This window comes from Aethalodelphis obliquidens, unplaced genomic scaffold (genome assembly GCF_003676395.1).
Source record: "Aethalodelphis obliquidens isolate GAN/ISIS:26980383/991018 unplaced genomic scaffold, ASM367639v1 scaffold31, whole genome shotgun sequence".
In the NCBI taxonomy this organism is placed as follows: domain Eukaryota; kingdom Metazoa; phylum Chordata; class Mammalia; order Artiodactyla; family Delphinidae; genus Aethalodelphis; species Aethalodelphis obliquidens.
Genome location: NW_020837975.1, coordinates 2,853,162 through 2,877,436, shown reverse-complemented (window position 1 = coordinate 2,877,436; position 24,275 = coordinate 2,853,162). Strand labels below are relative to the sequence as shown.

General features: G+C 41.9%; 1 protein-coding gene across 22 annotated transcripts in view; it reads right to left on the bottom strand.

The window, feature by feature from the left end:
• The window catches only part of DST (dystonin), a 497,966-nt gene that overhangs the window by 122,138 nt on the left and 351,553 nt on the right, over positions 1–24,275 (bottom strand). For 16 of the 22 annotated variants that reach the window (XM_027126879.1, XM_027126873.1, XM_027126884.1 and 13 more), the window contains 11 exons: positions 18,159–23,615; positions 17,890–18,039; positions 17,534–17,749; positions 17,211–17,360; positions 15,593–15,826; positions 14,225–14,377; positions 11,917–12,150; positions 10,955–11,221; positions 7,390–7,938; positions 5,159–5,335; positions 258–381 (listed from right to left, as the gene is read on the bottom strand). In XM_027126879.1, coding sequence (XP_026982680.1) covers positions 258–381; positions 5,159–5,335; positions 7,390–7,938; positions 10,955–11,221; positions 11,917–12,150; positions 14,225–14,377; positions 15,593–15,826; positions 17,211–17,360; positions 17,534–17,749; positions 17,890–18,039; positions 18,159–23,615 — 7,711 coding nt within the window. The remainder of the gene's footprint in view (positions 1–257; positions 382–5,158; positions 5,336–7,389; positions 7,939–10,954; positions 11,222–11,916; positions 12,151–14,224; positions 14,378–15,592; positions 15,827–17,210; positions 17,361–17,533; positions 17,750–17,889; positions 18,040–18,158; positions 23,616–24,275) is intronic. The other 6 variants (XM_027126876.1, XM_027126878.1, XM_027126880.1 and 3 more) reach the window with 2 other exon arrangements.

Sequence of the window (24,275 nt, the reverse complement as noted above, 5' to 3'; positions counted from 1 at the left end):
TTTTAAAGAGTTTTTGCTACATTTTCTAAATAAAAAATTAAAATTTAGGTATGCAAACCACACAGCCCAGTCCCCACTCCCAAGATCCTAATACACCTGCCAAGGAGGGCGTGCCTCTGCCCTGACCGAGAAGGGCCACTTCACAGTGGAAGGACATAGTGACGCAGAATATGCTAGCGAGCGATATCTCCGTATCTACTATGAGACCTGCATTTAGAACGGACATGTAAGACCAGACATGAGGAAATGTCACTCACCCAGTGTTTTCTGGATGTCGTTCTTGGCGGGAAGTAAAGATCCCCTGGCGTCTAACAACACTTCAGCGGTTTTTTTCAGTTTCTCTACAGCCACCTGCTGACTTGATATCTGTCCCTGTAGAGCCTGGAGGATTGAATGCCTCAATTATATTCAGTAGGACTAAATAACAGATTTCCAACACGGAAAAAAGATTCACAGTAAGATAAACTGGACAGAGCAGACTTGTCATCAGTAGAAGCTTACCCCAGAATTCTTAGAATAAGGCCAGTTATAAAGTGACATTAGCAAAACCATCAGCCAGTTGGGAACATTCAAGTTCAGTCCTGGAATAAACCCTCAGCATATGCTCATGATAACCGGCCTGATTCCTGATCCTGAAACTCTCCACCCTCAGCCTGAGTTCCCCTCAATCCCACTCCCAGACTCTATACAATACCCCCACAACCACCAGAAAACAAAGACAAGTAAAAAACACACAAGCAGCAGAACCCCTTTGAGACCATTTCTGACTCCAGGGAAGGAGATAATTAAGGACTTACACATCCTGGCCCAATGCTGAGTCATATGTATTTCCGTTAATGCAACAAAAGTTACTTAACATCTAACAAATTCCAAAAAAGCTTGCTACGTTTTGTGAAAATACAAAAATCAAACAGACACAAAGCTTACCCATGGGGATCTTCTAGTCTAAGGCAGGAAGTGGTAAGTGCCAAAGATGAATAAGAAAAAGGTTGAGGGGGGGAGGACCTGGGAAGGGAGGAGGGGCCTCCTCTATGGGGTGGCCCTGGGGCAGGTCCTGGGGAAGGTGTGGATTTGGGCGTCCTCCTGGGGCTGCATCATCACCCAGGTGGTACCTGAGCCTCTTCCTTCCTTCCCACCTGCAAACCAACCAGCAAGCCCTGACAATTTCACCTGCTTAATATTTTTTTTCAAATATGGCTCTGGTTCTGTATTTCTGAATCACTACAGGACAATCTCTCACTGAACTGGAAAAAGCCTCCTAACTGTGCCCCTGCCTCCAGTCTCTCCCCTCATACAGCCCCTGATATGTATTATGGAAGACACATACCTGACTGCACCACTCCCCTCCTAAAATCGTTCATAGTTTCCTCTTGCTTCAGAATAAAGGGGATACTGGAGCCTGCCATCAATTGTCCAAGGGAATCTATTTCTTAATTCTATCTTCAATCTCATCTTTCTCCCCCTCCTGTTCCAGAAGCATCCCACGACACAGCTATCCCTCAGCGATTTGCTCTTGCTGGACCCAAGGCCCTAGCATCTCTACACACAGACCTTGGGAGGTGACCCTGAGCTTGGCTCTTACCTGTAACATTCAGCTGGGAGGCCTTCTTCCCTGTCTCTCCTCACCCCGAGTTGGAGCACTGCCCCCAGAAGTTCCCACACATGCCCTGTGAATAACACTGCACTGATTTGTCTCTTCTATCAAACTGGAACCTCCTTGAGAACTAGAAATTGATAGTATTCAGCTTTCTATTATCACTGCCTAGCCCAGTGCTGGGCACATGGCATTAACGAAAGTTTCTGGAATAAACAACTGAATGAATAAGTAAATAAATGAAGATATCAAGTGTAAGGTTTTAAAAGATCCCCCTCCATTTCAGCCTTCAACAACAACAACAAAAAAGCAAATGTCTAAAGCCAATGGCAAAATTCTCCTCAATTAATTCTCATATCCAAGAAACTGTGATAATATACAGGCAGCTGTGCATATGTCCAAAGGCCCAACAATCTATGACCAGCATGGGATCTGTGATCTGAATACCAGATCCTACAATTGTTCTCAGAGGCCAAAGAATCTGCATCAGAGTGATCAGCTTGGGAAATTCTCCCACAAGTTTAGTTGCAGTTAAGTGTAAGAACGGACTGAAGTCTAAGCCACACGTACAGCTAATTTGCATCACACAGTTATACAGGAAATGAAATAAATTTAAAGGCACCTCCAAAAATTATTTTTTAGAATGTGGGTTCCCCAAGGACAGAGATGGGTTTTGAAGACACAAAGGGGTTAAAACCCTAACAGTGGGCCTAGAACATAAATGTCTTTGAATGAATAAATTTATATAAAAGTGATCATGGTTTTACAAAACATCCAGTACCAAAGATGGCCCTACCTACCATCCTAAAACTTAGAAATGGATTACAAGAAAAGCATCTCTTCTTCACCTCTTCTCTTCAAAACATCCTATGCCTTTTCTGTTCATAATTATGTTCAAGAGAGTCAGTAGTTTTTAGTTCCTAACGTTATCAGGTTTTAATTTAGCTGTGGTAGTGGTTTATAACACTACTTCGGGACAAAACTGCAAATTAAAGTATTCAAATGGGTGCCATATATTGTTTTTAATGGATTTCAATGAAATCAAAACGTGAAAGAAGCATCTGTGACAGGGAACACTGCAAGATGATGACCTTGGTCTCCAGCCTGGACCAGAAAAGGGTGAAGTTTACAAAGCCGTGGGCACTCGTCCAGCTCATAAAAGTTTCCCGACATTCATCACCCTCCCAGAGATCAGAGCAAGCCTGGAAGGTTGATGTTGTCAATGTTCCCTGGCCCCATGCCTGGCTCCAAACCCAGACCTCTAGAAGGGTCCCAGGATCCTGCCTTTCTGTGCTTTGTATGAAGCTAAAATCTAGTTTTGTCCACTGATTATGAAGAGCATCATTCTAGCCCAGGGGTATCAGACTGCTGACAACACAGCCAACAGCCACTTTAAAAATCATGCTAGTAGCAATGTGTTATTGGCCAAAAATATTTCAAATGTACCCACTGAGTGTCCCAAATTACATTTATCATACAACAGAATATAAGTAGAAGTGAGTATTGTAAATGTAGAAAAGACTGATTGTTTGGTAGTAGTCTTATGTGTTTGTATTACTGTTAAAAGAAAAATGATTGTAAGATGTGGGTAATAAAATGAAAGAAATGGAGACTCCTTAATCCTCATAAAAATGTATCCTCTCTACCTGCTGAGATCATCTTTGCGGAAAACACATCCATATGCCAGGAACAACTTTAATCACGCATTTAATTCTAAAATTATGCTGCGGCTTAATTGGAATTAATTCTCCTTTGAGACGTTGCACTCTTTTTCTATTTCTTTGGCTGCCTGAGGACTAGAGGAGTCTTTTTCCTCAGTACATACCAAGGTAGTATTCCAGTTCTAGAATTAATCCATGTTTCCATTTCATTAAAAAGCCATAGCATTCATTTCATTTTTGTTTGTTTTTTTTGCTTTAGTTACATTAAAACTACTTTTACACAGGATGTAAATCAGTTTGTTAATACAGACCTAACTTAAAATGTGCTATGTCTATTTCACAGTTTCCGATGCTAAAAATACCTAACTTCCTAATTAAATGTAAGACAAGCAATCTTAATAATTATGCCGCTCCTGGCATTTCCTATTAAAATAATGGCCTTTATGTCACAACATCTCCTCTGCCAACATATATTGCCCTTGGATCCGTCATCCCGTGGGGACCAAAAGCTTCATTAAGACAGATCTGTTCTTGGGCTTGTCGGAAAGAGAGAGAAAAAAACAAACCAAAAAAAAAAAAAAAGCCTCCAGACTGAAAATGTACCCCTGAAGTGCAGAAGCTGCATCAACGTCAGGGCTGACCTGGCCCAGGACATGGCCCTGGTGCCTGTGTAGCGCTGGGTAAACTCCAGCCCAGGAAAACACAGAGTTCTCCATCCTTTCGGCCCCAGCCCCTCCTTCCTCCTTTCACCCCACACTTCCTCCCACTTCTCTCTGCTTGGCCTTAACCTGCCACAGTTCACCCCAGGGTAAGACAGCTTTCTTCCAGCCAGAAGACACTGGTCTCAGGCAATACCTAACATTAAGCTAAGTCAGTAGGGTATCTGCTTCCCTTGTTAATGCACAATAATGATTTCTGACTCTGTAACTAACAGATGCAACCAAATTCTGAAAGGCAGTAGTTTCACTGGCATTACAGTGTTTGCTTTCTATCTAGGCGGAAATGAGCTATTGCTACCCACCTGCTAAAAGGAAGTACAGAAAAGATTTAACACATGAAACTTTCAAACTCAAAATTATTGGTCACATGGAAGAAGAATAAAATTTTTCAAAACTTCTCTCCCCTCACATGAGGATTTTAAAACATGCTTGGAATGTAAGAAATGGCTAGACTCTCTCTGCCACTGTGGGTGGGGCTGAGATATTTACACAATTCCCCCATCAAGTTTGAATGTTCAAAAGGGCAGGTGGCCTCTCTGAGAAGTGGGCAAGGTGATAACTGAAGTGTGTACTTCTGTGAATCGGGGGTAACCCAACAGGAACCCACACGGAGTGTGACAGTGACACCCTCTCCGTCCCGCAGTCCATTCATGAACAAATGTTCATCAAGGACCTACGAGGGCCCAGGGATACAGCAGTGAACAAAACAGACCAAGCATCTGCCCTGTGGAGCTTGGGGGTAATGCAGGAGAAGACAATGAACAAGGATGGGAGGGGAGTCTGGGGGAGAATGGGTACATGTATATGTATATGTATGGCTGAGTTGCTTTGCTGTGCACCTGAAACTATCACAACATTGTTAATCGGCTACACTCCAATATAAAATACGAAAAATAATTTCGTATTTGTAAAGATCACAAGTGGCCCAGGCAGGACTGGTCTTTGTCTGGGGATGAGGAGGTTGGGAATACGAACCATGACAGCAATGTCAGACCAGCTAAACCACAGTAGAAGAAAGAGAAACGAACAGACGTCAAGTTGTAACTCCTCCCAGAGGGAGACACACATCTTCCCATCCCTTCCTCCCCTGCCCTTGGGGGAACGATCACAAAAGTGGGGGAGAGCGGAGGGCATTCCACGGGACTACCTTGGGGCTGGGTCTCTCTTTTCCCTCTTTTCTTTACCTTCATCTCTTCTAGCTGCCTCTGCAGATTTTTAGGGTCCACGGCAACAGGTTCAGATAAGTGTCTGCTCGCCGTGGCCTCGCAAGCCTGGAGCCCAGAGAGAAGCCCACATGAAGCATCTTCATAGTGTTGGTATTTATCCACCAGATCTTTGAGGTTATTCCCAAGGACATTGCACTGAAAATCGAAAGAGAGAAGGGTGGGATTAAAATCCACTACTTTTATATATAATCTTCAGGACCTATGGGTTACGCCACCTGTAAAACACCAGATTTCAACCAAAGTGAGCAAAAACTGTAGGGTGAAGATTTTCTCCTTTATAGGAAGACGCTTCCTCTAACAAGTCAAAAACTAACCAATTCAAAAGCATCTGCATGAGGGCTGGATCTTAATCCAGAATGAAGGGTTTAGGTGTCAATCATCAGAGGGGGCTCGTCTCCACGGAGTTTACACACCACGTGTATAGTATGCATCAGATGGAAAGGTTTTCAAGGTGCTTCATAAATCACTTCTATATGCTGCACAAGACACAAGGAGGGCAAATAATCTAGACCAGAAGGAAGCCAAGGCCAACAGCCAACGATGCTTTTCAAGACATTTGTGCAGCCTGGTCAGCTTATATTCTAAACAGGGACATGTTTTCTCAGTTTTGCTTTTTTTAAAACAAAACTCTCTTACTGGTCCACGAGAATAATAAAATTGAAACAGTCTGTTAGCTATTAAGTATTAAAATAATACACAGACCAAATATATGTGTAAAACGAATTCCTTGTGAAGGGAATTATCTGAGAGGAGGCTTCAGTTCTCAAGCTTCAGAGGCTGCAAACAGCAAACCACTCTGTTTAGACTCAAAATATACCCGCCACCTGCTGGGCAAAACAGGTATTACAGAGTTTTACAGCTAGGGCTGCCTGGAAATCACTCCAAATGAACTTAATAAATAACTTTACGTTCCTAATCTTTAAACATATTTTTCAGAAGTAAAGTAGATGAATAAGACTGAGGGAAGTAGGATGAAAATACTTTTATTTTCCCTGCTTCAGTTTGCAGATTTCTTGCTTCTAATTCCAAAACTAAAGAGGACAGAACGAAAACTACACGCACAGATTCCTCATGCCTTTAAGGCATGCCTCATGCCTTAAAATGAAACTACCTTATTGCACAGAAAAGGAAACTATAAATCAAATGAAAAGACAATCTACGGAATTTGCAAACGATGCAACCGGCAAGGGCTTAATTTCCAAAATATACAAACAGCTCATATAGCTCAACAACAAAAAACCAAACAACCCAATCAAAAAATGGGAAGGAGAAATATAGACATTTCTCCAAAGACACACAGATGGCCAAGAGGCACATGAAAAGATGCTCAACATCGCTAATTATCAGAGAAATGCAAATCAAAGCTACAATGAGGTATCACCTCACACCGGTCAGAATGGCCATCATCAAAAAGTCTACAAGCAATAAATGCTGGAGAGGGTGTGGAGAAAAGGGAACCCTCCTGCACTGTTGGTGGGAATGCAAATTGATACAGCCGCTATGGAGAACAGCATGGAGGGTCCTTAAAAACCTAAAAATAGAGCTACCATATGACCCAGCAATCCCACCACTGGGTATATACCCTGAGAAAACTATAATTCAAAAAGATACGTGCACCCCTGTGTTCATAGCAGAACTGTTTACAATAGCCAAGACTTGGAAGCAAACTAAATGTCCACCGACAGATGAATGGATAAAGAAGATGTGGTACATATATACAATGGAATATTCCTTTGGCATAATAATGAACAAAGTAATATCATTTGCAGCAGCATGGATGGACCTAGAGATTATCACAGTAAGTAAAGTAAGTCAGAAAGAGAAAGACAAATACCATATGATATCACTTATATATGGAATCTAAAATATGACACGAATGAAGTTATCTAGGAAATAGAAACAGACTCACAGACATAGAGAACAGACCTGTGGTTGCCAAGGTGGAGTGGGGTGGGTAGAGAAGGATTCAGAGTCTGGGATGAGCAGATGCAAACTATTATATAAGGATGGATAAACAACAAGGTCCTACTGTATAGCACAGGGAACTATAGTCAATATCCTGAGATAAACCTTAATGAAAAGAATATGATAAAGAATATATATGTATAACTGAAACACTCTGCTGTACAGCAGAAATTAACACAACATTGTAAATGGACTGTACTTCAATTTAAAAAAAATGAAATTACCTTCATGTAGAGGGACCTGAAGCGGTCAGTGGCACGGTCTAGCCTGCCCTGGACTTCCCTGTGGGTGGCAGAGGTATCCAGGTGGCCCTGCTCAGCCCGGCCGCCTCCCTCTCTCCTGCTGCAAGACTTGGCTGCTTCCAACACTCTGTTCCCAGAGATCGTGATGTACCTCAAGTCTCCTTTGTGCGAAATGACATCTTCCGAGAAGCTCTTCTGCCTCTTCAGTTTGGCCGTCAGACCACTGAGGTCGTCGGCACCTGCTTCCAGGTTCTCCAGCTCTTGTTCTGACTGCTGCAGCCACTGCTCAAACTCGCCGTAGTCAGCGTCGAACTTCTCCAGCTCCTCCTGCAGGGAGTGGGTCAGCCGCATCCTCTTCTCCGATTCGGCCAGCGTGCTTTCATAATGCGCCTTCAGCTCCTTGACGTTCCTCTGCAGCTTCTCCTTTTCTTCCGGGCAGAGGTGGTGGCCCTGCTTCTCCAGCAAGGCCTGGGCCGCCTGGGTGGCCACAAGGACAGCCTGGTGCTGGGCCGCGAGCTCCGCATGCTGGGCCTGCGGGAGAGCAGATCAGGCATCATGTGGATGCAGGACCCACAGACCCAGGACCCGCAGGCCTGCTTCCCATCAACCTGTCTAGGGTGCCCGCTGTTTCCCTCTTAATGGTGAACTTCCTAAAAGCAAAAGCTGCTTTGTGAGCAGCTAATTTTAAAATCTAATTTTAAAATTTCCAATCTTCTCTGGAAAGTACTGTTTTTGAGAAGGTTGGAAAAAATGGAACAAATTTCTGTTCCAGCCTTAAAACAAGCATCTACAATCTGCTCTCATTTTACTCATCCCTTCCCTACGAGCCCCCTGAAGGGATTGTCAATGTCTTTACCTAATTATTGATCAAGGAAGTACAGTATTTTTTCTTAGGAAATGATCCTGAAAAGATATTTAATAGGAAAAAAAGAATCTATCATTTGAAACCTATAAAAACACTACGATCATCAGTAAGCAAGAACAACATACATTCAGAGAAGCCCAAAGGAAGTTAAAGGAACACATATAATAAAGGAGCATCTTGGAACTACTCAGCTGACTGGGTCGCAGTTTCCTGCATGTGGAAAAAGGGACAATAACCCTACACATCACAGGTTTGCTGAAAGGAGCACAGGAAACCGCACACAGAGAATGCTGCCTGTTGAGCCCGGCACATGTCAGGGATCAAAGTCCACCCTGGAGGCAAGAGCAGAGCATCTGGCAGGTCACAGGTGTGGGGCAGAAAGGTCACAGGTGTGCACAGCTACCCGCCCTCAGCCCTCAGCCGTGTGGGCCTCAGCGGCTAGAGTCCCTTCCTCTCCAGCCATAACCAGCTTCTTCCATCCACCCCAATATGCCATTAAAATGTGGTAAACAGCATAATGGAAAAGAATATAGAAAAGAATGCATACATATGTATAACTGAACTACTTTGCTGTACAGAAGTTAATACAACATTGTAAATCAACTATACTTCAATTAAAAAAAAAAAGCATAGTAATCCTTTTGGGCCATTTTCCACATTTCTTGTAATGTCTGACGTGGAGCCATACAGCCTGATCCCATCACCTCCGAGCTCCCTCTCCAACCTGGCCCTCCCCCTTCCCCACACCACACACTCGGCCTCCCACCTCTACCCCACCCCCACCCGCGGGCACATCTGGACCTCTTTCTCCAGCTGTTCTCTTGTCTGGTTCCAGCTCTCCCCTCAGACACCTGCCTGCAACCCCTACCTCCTCTGAGTCTTTGCAGGAATCTCATCCCCCCGTGTGGACCTACTTGGACGAGGCTATTAACCCTGAAAGGTGGTCCCACCCCATCTGCCCACCCGTACCTAACTTGGCAAAAAGTTACCACCTTCCGGCATCCCACAGAATTTGGATGTTTACTGCCTGCCCTATTATCGTCACCCCCCAGCTGGCAAGCACCAAGACAGGGAATTTACTTTGCTCACTACCTAGAACAGAGCACTCAGGGGCTGAGAAAATATCATTCTATGCCATCAAGTGAAAAGGGCCAAGAAGCACTGCTGTGGGACAGCTGTTCCCGCGAAGTCTGATCCCAGCCGCCAGCTGAGAACAGACTCATCAATCCTTGTCCCCTTGTCTGTGACAGCACCTGACACACAGTGGGCACAGGACAAATACTTTTGTCTAAATAACTTTTCTCCCGCAGGCTTTTCTCTCTCTTCAGTATCTGAATTATATTCATACACCATCTCCGTGGTCAGACAGATGTATATAATACCTATAAAGTCACCTGACCCATCCCTTCCTTTTACAGATGAGGGGAGACAGGCTGGGCCCAGGACACGTAGCGCAGAGAGTTATTACGAGAGCCCTCGTGTCTCCCGAGCCTCTGGGCCATCTCTCCACTTTGCCAGGAGAGCAGGAATTTGTGAAGCACTTTCAGATTCTCATACTCATAGCAGTGAAAAGTTCAGAAAGCAAACTTCATGCTGTGGCTAAAAACAAGTGTTTCCGGTAAGGCACCTGTATGTCTGGGTCCACCCTGGTATTTTTCACTCCTTTGGTCAAGTTACTAACCTTTCCTGACTCCTTTGTACCTGACTCACAGGTTCCTTTAGGAATTCATTAGATTTTTCATTTTAAGACACAATTACAGTCAGGTTCTGGAATAGCCCCTTGAAATTGTGATGTAATGAATATCCCAGCTCTTCTGGTTTCCTTTCTACTGCCTGTACTAGAAGAGCATTCTATTCCCAAGACTCCAGACAAAGACTCGGAGGCAAACAACAGAATTGCAAATGTTCCCGAGGCCCAGGCATCTGCCCATCAAAAGCCACACACTGAAATAAAATGATCAACTATGCGACTCTTTAAAAATGGCTTTCAAATGTTCCCTTGGCTCCTGTAGCAGCATTTATGTTAGCCCTAGATTTTTCATGCAGTGAATTTTCACTCCTCTTCTCAGCCACAGCCTTCACCAAAAAGATGACCTGAAGTCTGGAGAGAACTTGAGTAAACTCAGGAGGGCACAGCAAGCCCGGGCTGGAATTTAGCAGAGGGACTGAGCTCACAGCCTAGTTTAAAATCCCAACTCCATCCCTTACTAGAAGTGTAACCTCAGGCAAGACACCTCATTCTGTAAGTTACAGCTTCCTCATCTGTAAAATGAGAATAACATTAATAATAATAATTTCATCACCATAGTAATGATATTCTCATTTGACAGAGTGGTGGGGAGAACTAAATGAACACAGTAATGAGTCACGATGGGAAGAGCTCTGAAGAGTGCCTGGCCCACTGTCACTGCTTTAGGAACATTAGCTATTGTTATTTCTATTAATTCCTTACAACTCTGTTTCACGGAGAAGAACACCACATCCAATGATGTATTTCCCACTGTTTTTCACTTGCTTAGAATTCTCACGATAACTTACATGGACATACTGATGACCCTAAAACAAGGACTTTACTCTCAAGGGTCCCTGAGGTTTGAAAAGATAACTCACGTGCTAAGTGCTTCCTGTCTTTACAGACCTGAAAATAGACTTTAACAAGATCATCTGTTTAAAACCACTCACCTTCATCTTCTGGTACTGCTGGTTCAGGTTCTCCTGGGTGGTCGCTACATGCCCATCAACATCCATATCCAACAGGTTACCATTAACTTCATCCTCTTCTCCCATCACCGACTTGCCGTCACCCTCTTCAATATGAGTCCCGTTCTGTTCAATGACCTGTTTCTGTTCCATCCCTGCCCTTCCTGAGTCTCTGTCAACATTTGCCAACCAGTCCAAAAGGTTTTCGATTTTGGTTTTGCTCTCTTCCAGCTGCTTTACAGCTGCAACCTGGCCAGGAAAGATAGATAGATAGATAAGATAGATAGATAGATAACCTTGAATGTGGGCCGAGGCAAGAGTGTTAAGACTTTCCAAAAGCAAATACTTAGATCATTGAAAATCAGAGCAGGGAAATTAAACCAGACCCACAATGAAAACTGAACACACTGAAATTAAGCCTTACAGCGACAGGCAGTTACCCTGAAGTTTCCACTGTTCTTAAAAACACATTCCAAAGTTTTAACTGTACTTAATGGACCTCACACATTTCACAAGTAGAAAGCCTGACAATCCCACTTAAATTGTTTTTAAAAGTTTAACAAAGCCTACAAACTATTATGTCTAAAATAAATAAGCTACTAAGATATACTGTACAACCCAGGGAAGATAGCCAATATTTTATAATAACTCTAAATGGAGTATAACCTTTAAGAATTATGAATCACTATGTTGTGCACCTGACACATATAATATTGCACATCAACTATACCTCAATAAAATTTTTTTTTTTAAAGTTCAACAAAGCCAATTCTTCGAACTTTGTAGTATTTGGTCAATTGCCTACATGAAAACCCAGAATTCTAGTCTCTGGTGCTAATCATCACTTACGACCACCTGATACCACATAATAAATCAAGGCGCTGTTACACTCATCATTTTCAACAAAGCCGTAAGAACAGGGTACCACATATTTGAATAAGGACCTTTTCCGTTTCTTCCTTGATTGCTGTCGTCACAACTTTATCCAGCTCTTTTTTCGACTGTTCCGCCTTTAAATTAAGCTGTTCACACTTTATCTTAGCTTCATTAAGTTTCTGTTCAATCAGAGCCTTATCCTCTCGTGACAGTTTTTCACCACTCTCTTTTAAGAAGTTCTCTGTGTTTTTCACTATTTCTGCCAATGCCTGTGCACTTCCTTGCATATCTTTCTGTAATTCCTTATAACACAAAAGAAAAATAAAATCTTAGTAAATTACTACCTATTTAATTCTTCCACAATTGTAATTCTAAAACAGGGTGGGGGGGGCAGAGAAGAATCTAGCACATACAGGTTGTTAAAGCATATTCAATACTCTGTTAATTTGAGTTGTTTATTTAAATCACAATATTTAATATAATTTGAAACCTCAGAGAACATTAAAGAAAGGTATGAGATTTGCAAGTTTAACAAATGGATGTGGTTTGTAAAACACTGAAAACAATTAAGTATTTACAAATGTAATCTATACATATTTGCACATACCAGATTTTTTTACATTATGTGAGTACATTTATAAAAGCTTTTAAATACATGGTAATATTATATGTTCTGTTTTTAAACATTTAATTTTAACATATATCTGCTGCTCAGGATAAAAACAAATAGTTCTCAAAGTTATGAGCTAAATTATTCCTAATGTAATTTCTATACTAAGATGATGACTTCTTCTAAATACCAGAGCTCTATAAAATAAAATGTTTGCTTCTTTGCCCTAGCTGCTAGGAAGCTCAGAGTAAGATCTCTCCTCAACAGTTACAGCTTTCCTTCGTCTAGAGTTCTTTATGTAATTTTTCTTCCTTTACACTTTCATTCTCTATAGAGTACTATGTTTAACTCTTCATATTGTTTTTCTCCATAGTTTTATTTTACGCCTCCCCAAATTTTTCTAGGAAGTATTTGAATTGAAAGAGATACTGTCCAGTTTTCCAAGCACCCCTTAGTGAAGAGACTGTCTTTTCCCCATTGCATATTTTTGCCTCCTGTGCTGTAGATTAAGTGACCATAGCTGTGTGAGTTTATCTCTGGGCTATTTATCCTGTTCCATTGATCTCTGTGTCTGTTTTTGTGCCAGTACCATACTGTTTTATTACTATAGCATTGTAGGATGGTTTGAAATCCAGGAGTATGATAACTCTAGCTTTGTTCTTTCTCAAAGTTGCTTTGGCTATTTGGGGTCTTTTGTGGTTCCATATAAATTTTAGGATTATTTGTTCTAGTTCTGTGAAACATGTCATGGGTATTTTGCTAGGGATCACAATGAATCTGTAGATTTCTTTGAGTGGTATGCACATTTTAACAATATCAATTCTTCTAATCCATGAATGCTATGTATAGAATACAAAAAAATACAAGGATATATTGTACAGCACAGAGAATGAAGCCAATATGTTAGAATAATTTTAAATGGTGTATCATCTATCGCGTTGGCCAAAAAGTTCGTTCTGGTCTTTCCGTAAGATGTTACAGGAAAACCCGAACGAACTTTTCGGCCAACCCAATATTAAATGTTGAATCACTGTGTTGTATATCTGAAACTAATATAATATTGTAAATCAACTATACTTTAAAATAAATAAATATTTTTTAATAAAGAAAGAGACACTCTTTACTGAGCCACTACTGTATGACATTAACTGTGCTGGTCACTTTACATAAAATATCTATTTGAGTCTGACAATAACACGGCAGTGGAAGTTTGAGCAAAGGCAGTGAGGCCCAGAGAGATTAAGGTACAAAGCTGACAATGTGTAGAGTCTGGGACTGGATGATCTCGTTACAATGAGAATGTTCTTTCTCCTGACACCAAAATAAAACTTTATCTGTCATTATTGTTTGTTCCTTCAGTGAAAAAAAACAAATTCCAGAGAACAATGAAAGGAATAGGATGGGGCTAAGAGAGAAAAAGAACCCAAACTCATGGCTATGTCTCCTGATTTGCAAGTGAGTTGGGCTTCAACAGATCCAAATTCTAACTCATCACACAAGGTATTTCCACTATCAAATCTCCTTTATATCGCCTCCACTCGATGTCTCACTAAAAAAAAAAAAGCCAGGAAAATTACCTGGCTTATTGGAGCTGGACGTATGACTCTTAGTATAAAGTTTCAAGCTCAGGTCTGGGGCGTCTTGGGTGCACCTTGCCTCCGAAAAGCTAAAATGATGACTACTTTCCAATAACCTGAACTGCTTTCTAAATACTTGTAATCAGTCTTAACATCAACTCAACCCACTAATGCAAAGCTAGATTCTACCTCCTGCTTGGACTGGTACTTCTTTAACTCAGCCGTGCCATCTCCAATCATGAAGGCTTCCTGATGACCAATGAGGCGGTTCTCAGTTTGGGTGAGGAGGTCACAGATGCCCTGGAGTTTCTCTCTGTACTCCTGTTGACGCTCCTCCACCATCTGAAGGGAGCAAAAGCAAAGCCTCGTGAATGTGGCCACCAACTCACTACTGTCATAGCTCTTTACGAGAACACATTTTGCAAGTTTCCTCTATGTAAGCTCTCCTAAGTATGCTGTAAACATGATAGCAGTGGGGTACACACTGAGCAAGGTACACAGAAAGTGAGAGCATGTCTCATGTACAAGGAAGGAGATCCCGTTTGGATGACAGCTCAACAGAACACTGGTCACGCATATGTGTAAGAGATGGAGCTTCCGACTGACAGGAAGAAACATCCCACTTTCTGAAGCTCTTGAAACCTGCGACACACACAATTAATTCTGCAAAATGATATCAAAACAGAAGTTAGTCGTGATTTGTCTGTTAAAATATTCGATACGTGTAAACAGGTTACCGTGCTGGAGACCATGCTTGTGCTTCCAGAAGTGATCAAAGGAGCCTTGCACGCAATATCTCTCCTTAATCACTGTGGCTAATTCCATCCCCACCTCTGCTCATTATTGCTATTGGATGGACCACCTCAATATAATTCGTTAAATCACCCTAAGAGATTAATTCAGCCATTACTTGCATCTTTTGTTTTCCTTTTATATACATACTAGTTATTTATTCTATAGCCATAGACCATGTTGACTAGGAGCCTGACACATGCCAGGCAAGGTCCTGAGGGTTTTAAATTCTTTCTTTCATCGGTGCCCACAATACTACCGGGCAAGCACTGCTACGATTTCCAATTTCCCAATGAGAAAACTGGTTCAGTGACTTGCCCTGGGTCCCACAGCAAGTGAGTGGTATAAATGGGGTGTAAACTCAGGCAGCCTGGCTCCAGAGCCTGGCCCTACCCTGCCATGCCCACCCACCTCCCAAAGGGAAAAGGTACCCTTAACCTTTTCTATCCACATGTTCATCGATTTATCCCCAGAAATTTCTCAATGCATCTACATTTCCTCCTCCTAGAAAAAAAATCAAAACTCTCCTCTGAAAACAGTAGTTTGAGGGAGGTCATGAAAATTAAAAGCAACTAATTATAGCCTTCTTATGGCACACAGTACTTTTATATATTGTAGGATCGCTATATTATACCCTGTTCACTCATTGCCAGTCCAGAAAATCTCTCCTGTCTTCTCTTATCCACAACCCCTGGGGTTTACATTACAGGTTTCACACTGAAGACCTAAATACCAAGAATTCCCACTCCGCAAAGAGAGGCGGACCTTCTGACGATCGAGATCTTGTTCTAGCTGTAACTGAGCCTCTAAATGTTCCACCTGGGTAGTTACTGATTCCTGCACGTCAAGGAAACCCTTCTGAGTTGTATTTAAGAGCCTCAGCAGTTGTCTGCTTTGGGTGGGAGACAGATCTTGTGCATGTTCAGAGATGAAGAACTGCACGTCAAAGGCAGTGGTCTCCAGCTGCGTTTTGGTGTGTCCGAGGTCTTTTAACACATTCTGTGAAAAAAGTAGTATGAGTTACCAACAGCGAGTTAAGCCACAATAGAAAGTTTCTATTAACAATAACATTTATTATAAATATGCTTCTTCTATCAGGGATTCAAGCTTTTATTGACATTTTTTCACAATTCACTGAGTCAAGCCATTCATTCGTACTGAATGGTAGTGATGAAATTATTTCAATACTATGGTCATTAATACATTAAAAAATAATCCCTCTCAGAATATATTAACCTTGTCTGGCAGAGTTACTTGAAATGTAACTCCGCCAAAAGGTAAAGATCTAACTTGTGTACATTTAGCACATTGAAGGGAAACAACATTAAAATACTGAATGGATAAAGAAAATGTGGCACATATATACAATGGAATATTACTCAGCCATAAAAAGAAATGAAATTGAGTTATTTCTAATGAGGTGGATGGACCTAGAGTCTATCATACAGAGTGAAGTAAGTCAGAAAGAGAAAAACAAATACCTTATGCTAACACATATATATGGAATCTAAAAAAAAAAAATGGTTCTGAAGAACCTAGGGGCAGGACAGAAATAAAGATGCAGATGTAGAGAATGGACTTGAGGACACAGGGAGGGGGAAGGGTAAGCTGGGATGAAGTGAGAGAGTGACATGGACATATACACACTACCAAATGTAAAATAGATAGCTAGTGGGAAGCAGCCACACAGCACAGGGAGATCAGCTCGGTGCTTTGTGACCACCTAGTGGGGTGGGATAGGGAGGGTGGGAGGGAGACACAAGAGGGAGGAGATATGGGGATATATGTATACATATAGCTGATTCACTTTGTTATATAGCAGAAACTAACACAACAATGTAAAGTAATTATACTCCAATAAAGATGTTAAAAATATATTCCTTGCTAATATTTATAATATCCATGTAATTGTGGCAGCACATACACGAGACCATGGGAATTTAAAACATAAATCCAGTAGGCCAGAATTTCAGTTTTCTGACTCGCAGGCCAGGAGTGTCACTGCCCGCCATTCATGAGGGATGCTGTTCACATTAAGAACTTGAGGAAGAAAGGCATGACAGAAATGATTAATACCATGAAGCAGCTACAGGACTGATTTAAATGATTGTCTTTATGTGACTGATACATACATAAATACATAAATACCAACCTCAACATGCAGTGGTAGTAAGAGTTTTATAAAGTCTGCAGGGACCTCATCAGAATGACATCTGTAAGGCTGTGATTATTTTATAGCTGAGTCAACTGTGAACAAACACCTCTTAGAGAAAAAGGAAATAATCCTTCATAGCTTCAGCAAAGTCACATTTTTTCTAAACCTTTGTTACATTCAATCCACAAGTTTTCTGATGTACTTGGTCTTATTGACTTTGACACTTGCCTTGAGAAACTCCAAGCTTTGCTTTACGTGTCCAGTATTTTGAACCATCATGACCTCCACATCCTTCACAGATGTGCTCATCTCTGATATCCAACGTGAGAACAACTGAAGTTTGTGCAGAAATTCTTCATGGGAAACTGCTAGTTTAGACTAGAAAATAAAATTGCATGTTCATTTCTGTCTGTCCCCAAACTTCAAATTCCTACAAATAATGATCCTGTGTTAAGAGCTTAACAGTTTATCATCTTATGACTAAATTTTCAAACCCTCAGTTTTCTCCCAAACACTAGTTCTGACTCAACGTGAGACGGTCTGGTACCTACCATCTCGGAGTCGATAGCCAGCATGATGTGGTTCATTCTTTCCGAAGACAAGGCATGGAGGGAGGAGAAGGCTGTCTGCAGACTCTGGAGGCTTACACTCAGGTCCTCGAGCTGTCCCCTGGGGAAGTCACCTGGCAGAGACTTTAAAAACTCTTCTGCCAGCGTCATGTCTTTTCTTAAAATCACACCAATTGGAGCCAATCCCAATTCAAATGTCTGCAAAAAATACACATCCCAGATATACCTAGTGAGAAACACAAATATAACTAATATTCAAAATATAAAAATGCTCTTCTTAAGGTTCCAAATTAATATCAGCTGACTACCCTCCATAACCGGCAGCAGACAATTCTTACCTCTAGCTGTTTAAGTTGGTTCTTCAAAGCTTCTAGATTGTTATCCAGAGACTCCTGGTTACCTAAGGGAGGCCTCATATCTTGAAGCAAAGCCAAATACTCGCACATCTTTGATCTGTGCTGTAAACACTGCTGTAGCTCATTGGAAAACTAAACACAAATGTGGACATGTTAATTCAATAGGCTTTATGCAGATTTTCATGCAAATAAAATGTATGGGATTATTCCCAAATGCAGCTACTTCCTTATAAAATGTAAAGTATACTTACTTGTTCCATCAAGCTGTCTCCAGAAGCCATGTCTTTTGACCCTGAAATACATTCCAAACGGTTTGGGGATTCAGCGCATAGCTCCTCCAGCCTCCCGCCTCTTGGCAATGCTGATGCACAGACAGGAGAGTTTTCTGGTCCATTTTCTTTCATATTTTGTAAATTAAGGGAATGGGGTTTTTCTCTCTTGCTGTTAAGATCATCAAGAATGTGTGGCTTTTCATCCATCATCTCAGAAGCTGTAGATGATTTTTGATTCAATTCTCCACCCTGTCCTCCTTTCTCTGAATATCCCTCAGCAAGCAGCTTGCAGAAAACATTTTCAAGTTGCAGAGGAAGAACTTCAGATGTCCTACCTCTTTTCTCTAGATCACACTCCATCTGAGTTAATTCTTTCATCAATTCAAATGCTCCCGTAATTTTCTGGCTATACTGATTTTGCTTAAGTATATCGAGAAGCAGCTCAGACTTGAGGTTTGCAGTACAGAGCGGATCCTCTCTGCCCTCTGCTTTTAGTTCTGGCGAGTTATTCATGGGGGAAATACCATAGTCACTAGTTTTAGAGTCGCCAGACACACCAGATGCTTCACTTACCAATGATGATGAGCTAACTCTTTTAATTAAGTTTTGAATTGAAATGTTAGTATCTGCACAGGCTGAAGGTTCTCCAAGCTCCTGAGGATTCATATGACCTTCTTTCAATCTACCTTTTAAGATGTCCTCGACATCTTCAATGGAGACCTGAGATAACTCAGGAATCTGAACCTCATTTTCCTGGACTCCTGGAGATGAGGCTGGTTCTTTTCGTGCCTGTTGCTCAATTACTCCTTTCTCACTGTTAATTTCTAAGGATGAGCAGTCAGTGTTTAATGTGTTACTGGAGTTATTTCTTGTTCCATCTGCACAGAGTTCTGACTGCACAAAATCTGTATGTTTCCCAAGGCCCTCTGCATCTATAAGAGGGAAGACTGAAGGTGTGCTTTCATCTCTTTCTGGTGTGAACTCAGGAATTTCTGATCCTCCTTCTGAGACACTTTCTTTAGTAGGAAGATCCTTCTGTTGGACCATCTCCTTTGGAGGTAAGTCTTCTTGGGCAAGAGCTGCCTTTTCTTTTACATTATTAACTCCTAATTGCACGTGCTCATTCCTGGGAGGGGAAGCTACTAGAATACAGCTTGGGGTATCTTCATTTGGTTTCAGTATGTCTTTTGCTTTCACATTTTTAGCACAGTGTTTTAAATAAGTAAACAGATCAAGCTCTTTTTCAGTTCCATCGGTGGTTGAATCTTTCTCAATCCTTGTATTCCTTTCAGACAAGGTCATGTCTGAAGTCATGTCATCAGTGATCACTTGGGAAACTGAGGAATCGAAAATTTCTTCATGATTCTCAAATTGAACGGGACTTTTGCTAACTATTGTTGGCAGATTCTTTGGTTCATCTTTAAGGGCTACTGTTGCTTTTTTAAGGCTTCCTTCCTGATTATGTCCTTCACTGTGCATGATGTGTGGGAACGGAAATGGACTATTAACTAAATCAAGACTCTCCCTTGTACTTTTACTGGGCAAAAGTCTGAGACATTTATTATCTTCTACAGGACCTTCTATAAGCACTTCTCCTTTACCTGCACACATTTTATGAACCAATGTTTCATCTTCTATTAGTATATTGTTTTTGTCAGCTCTCCTTTTAATTAGATCTTTTCCATTGCCTTGAGGATCTTGGTCAGTTACAGAGACTCTGGATGACAAATGGCTTTCCTCCGCAGGTTTTACTATTAAACTGAGCTCAGAACAAATGTCTTTATCAGAAGATGAGTCACCCTGAAGTGTCACATTCTCATAATATGGATTTCCACCTTTCACAGAGTCCATATATTCTGGCCCTTGAATCAACTTAACCCCTGTGTTCTTTAGATCATCCGCTAGTTCAGAAGTTGAACCGACACTAGTATTATGAAAAACACCAACAGGGCTTAAAGCGTTTTCCGATTCAGTGTCTTTCATGACAGACAGCAATTTATCCTTAAGGACCATCTCATGATTCAACAGATCTTTGCTTTTTCGAACAACCTCAGTTGCATATTCTGGAAGGTTACTTCTTTCAGGAACCAAGCTACTTTTACTACTTGATTCTGGCTGCAAAACATTTACACTTTGCTGTTTTTCCAAAGAACTATGATGGTGCTTTTGATCCAGGAGAATCGTTTTATTGCTACTTTGACTTGCATGGCTATTTCCCGGTTTGGGTGCAGTGGTGACACACATGGGGACATCCACACCCTCAGCCTCGTCCTGGCACATGGGCTTTCCATCCTCACCTCCTGCTCCTTCTTCTTTGGCATCACCACCACCATCGTCATCATCGTCGTCCTGATCACTACTGTCACACTCAGAGTCTCCATAACTTTCTTCATTTTGCACAGAATCTAAATGATTGGGATCAGATTTAAATTCTTGCCCAGTTACGTACTCTTCTCTCCCTCTCCAACAGCCAGCATCCTCAGAATTTAATGGAGTTCTGAAGCTCTCTTTTCTTCCTACAATTTCATGGTCAGTCAATGAGTCAGACTCATCACCTTCAAGGTCATCTGTGCTGTCCTGTTCTGATACGATTTCCATCAACCGTCCATTCACCTCATAGGAGGCAAGTGAATTCAAATGGATTCTTTCACCAGAATCGAATTCTGCTTTCTCAGCAACTATGAGAAAATCCTGCAGAGACTGTGCTTCTCCCCTCACACCTAAGCTATCAACCAGTCCCCCTTGGGTCCCCAAAGAATGTTCATCCTCTTTAGAAACATCATAAAAAGCCTCTCCAGGAGGAGCGGCCCAGTCATCTTCCTCTGGCAGCGTGTCATAGTCCTTGGGCTGCAGACAACCATGGTCATCACCTTCCAGAGGCAGGGAATCATGGTCATCATCTTCAAACAAGGGCGTGTCATAAAAGTCAGCATCGCTGTCTGTATCTGTTTCTGTGTCGCTCTGCTGATCACCCAGCAGTGATGTTTCATAGTCACCAGCACTGGCGCTGACAGCCCCTTCAAATGATGGGGTACGAACGTGAGCCATGTTGATGTGATGACTACCACCCCTCAGGGGCAGGGCACAGGAGGACCCTTCCACCGTGGACTCACTTTGCTCGTCTTCGGGTTCCTGATGAGAAGCAGCAAGCATTTTTTCATCATTCTGATCTTGTACCTGAGGATTACTATAACCAATACCGAAAGATTTTTGTACAGTGTTTTCTCCCTGTAAACTGATGTTGATAGCTGCAATTCCCAGAAACTGGTCTTGAAATTTTTCTCTTATTCTTTGACCCGATAACATGGTTTGGTCACTGAATGGCAATGTAAAGGCTTCACATTTATTTCCATTGTTCTCTGCAGTGTGTACATCATGAAAACTTCCCTGACTGGTCCTCAGTTTATCATGACTTAACAAGGCACTCAGCCTGGGGGAATAGTCCAAGAGACTTGAATCCCTGCTAATATTATCTTCATTCACTGTTTCATTCAAATCACAGATTCTACTAGTTTTTGATTTTACTATAGGACTTATCAAATCACTTGCAAAGTTTTGAAGGTTTTTAGAATGACTACATTCATCTGCATGTCCCTTTGTTTCTATTTGGCTTTGATTTTCACTGTTTTCAAGTCTGTTTTCAGAGTCTTGTCTGAGCAGGCTAACTTCAGCAAGTCCAGGTTCTGTTAAATGTGATATCAAACTAGGAACACACAGGCTGGATGAATCCTTAACTTTATAATCAGTTGCCAGTATATCTGCCACGTTTTCTGACTGGCGAAATTCACTCCTGGTAACGTTAGTTCCCAGTTCCTGAAACTCTTCATCTATGGCATTTTCAGAGGTTCCTTTACGTTTAGGTTCTCTGCAATGACATTTATCAAAACTACCTGGTGTAGCTGTACTTTCACTCGTTTCTTTACTTGCAGCATTATTCAGAAATACGCCAGGGAGTCTTATGACATCAAGACATTCTTTCACAGGCGTGTTCTCATCAATTTCTGCACCACAGCCTTCCAGGAGCATCTGAACAGCGTCATTCAAGCCTCCATCGTACAGCAAAAGCCTCTGCCCTGTGTTTGCATCCATATAGCTATTTATCATCAAATAAGACAGGAATAATTTTTTAGTTTGTTCTGAGCTCTGAGTCACCACTGGCTCTTCTCCATCAAAAACATCTTCTTCTTGCCTGTAATCATGGACCATGGATGGCTGGAATTTACAAAAAGAGAGCCATCTTCTGGAATTTTCACAAGCTTCGAAATCTCCCAAATCTGGCATTTTATCGGGCAGCGTTATACTTTTTAAAATCGATGCTGTGTGATTATCTATGATTCCGAGTTGCGTGGCAACGTCCAAACCAATGACTTGAGATGTTTCTGGAATGTAAAGAGCAGCGATTTTCTGCCTGCCGTTCAGGATCTTAGACGCCAATTCATTGGTAATCAACTCCTGCTGCAGGGAAGAAGATGTAGGGAATATCTCCCCAGAGTGAGGCCAGATGAGGCCCACGTAGCCTCGCTGAGCCTCGAGGACCAGAAGGGCACTGCTGGACGTTATCAGATCACATTGGACTGCCTCATCGACAGTTAAACGCTTGGCGGGGTTGCACTGGATGATTCCGCCTGTTTCCACCTGGTAGGTGAGGATACTGTTGGCAGTGTCTCTGTCCATCACCCCCTCTGCCACGGCTTCTTCTACAGTCATTCTCTGACCAGACTTGGAATGGATCAGACCTCCTGAAAGCAGCTGCGCACCCAGTAACCTGAACATGGTCTCACGGTCTATGAGGCCTTCATGAGCTGCCCTTAAAATGCTTAAGTTTCTCCCACATTTTAACGTTATCCTGCCTCCTTCTTGTGGCCTCACAGGCAGAAGCCGCACCCCTGTGTTTTCCTGTAAAATACTTCTTTGCATGATATCTATTAAAGACACCTTCTCAGAGGTGGAGGGGTCGATAAGATCTTTACACAGATTCTGCCGTTCCAGGATTTTAGAAAATAAGGCAGAGGAAACCAGGTGCTGCTGGAAAGCCTTCTGCAGCGTCAGCTGTTCTCCTGTGGCCGGAATAACGAGAGAGCCTGTGGAAAGCAGGATCTCAAGAATTCTGATGGCCATGGGTTCTGAGATCACACCTTCAGCCAGAGCATCCAGCACTGGAACTGTGGTGGACGACACAGCAGAAATAATCTCCTTCGTTTCACTGAGTTCTCGGAGTTGGCTAAGAACTTGCTCATCAATAAGGCCATGATTTTGGGCATCTTTGAGGTCAAAGCATGTTCTTAATTCTGGTGAAACAAGCCCAGAAATCATGAGCTGGGTCTCAAGCAATCGGATCCCCGTGTCATAATCAATGAGGCCTCTTAACACGGCCTGAAAGACAGAAAGGACTTCTCCCGTGCCCTGATCAATGGTGCCTGCGATGACTTTATCCAGCTGAAACGAAAGCATGAAGTCTCAGTCAGTGACACGAGGGTGGGCAGAGCGTCATGAAACTTAGTTTGCATTTTCTTATAAAAAAGACACTTCGACATAAAAATCCTCTACTTACCAAGACGCGGCAAGGCTGTGAGTGTTAAGCAGCTCAAATGCACAAGGGATCTATGTCAGTGATCTATTCGAGAGCACAGGATGTGACAAAGCTTTGAAAACGACATGCATCTGTGAACTGAAAACTTCGTATCGTGTACATTAAGAAGGTTAGTGAGGACACAGGAAATGATGAGGGTGAGGAAACAGGACACACACCTAGAAGGCAAACCATGCTCTCTGCAATCGGGTGAGATTAGTCTCCTGACACAAGAGAGAGTTTCAAACCCCATGCTATTGATGTTTACAGCATACAGACTTCTTCACAGATAGTCAAAACCCATGAGCCAGGAAAATCGTTACATACCCTCAAAATACGACAAATAGTATGTAAAGTACTCCAGGGAGTGAGGGAATTGCATATAAAGATAACTTTTTGAACACTGGATTTTGTGTTGAATATGTGTTGTCAAGTTTTAAAAGTTTAAGGATAGGCCAAATTTTAAGCTATTTCTGTTATATTTTAAGAAGATGCTAGAGCATCCTCGCTAAAACATATGGCCCAGT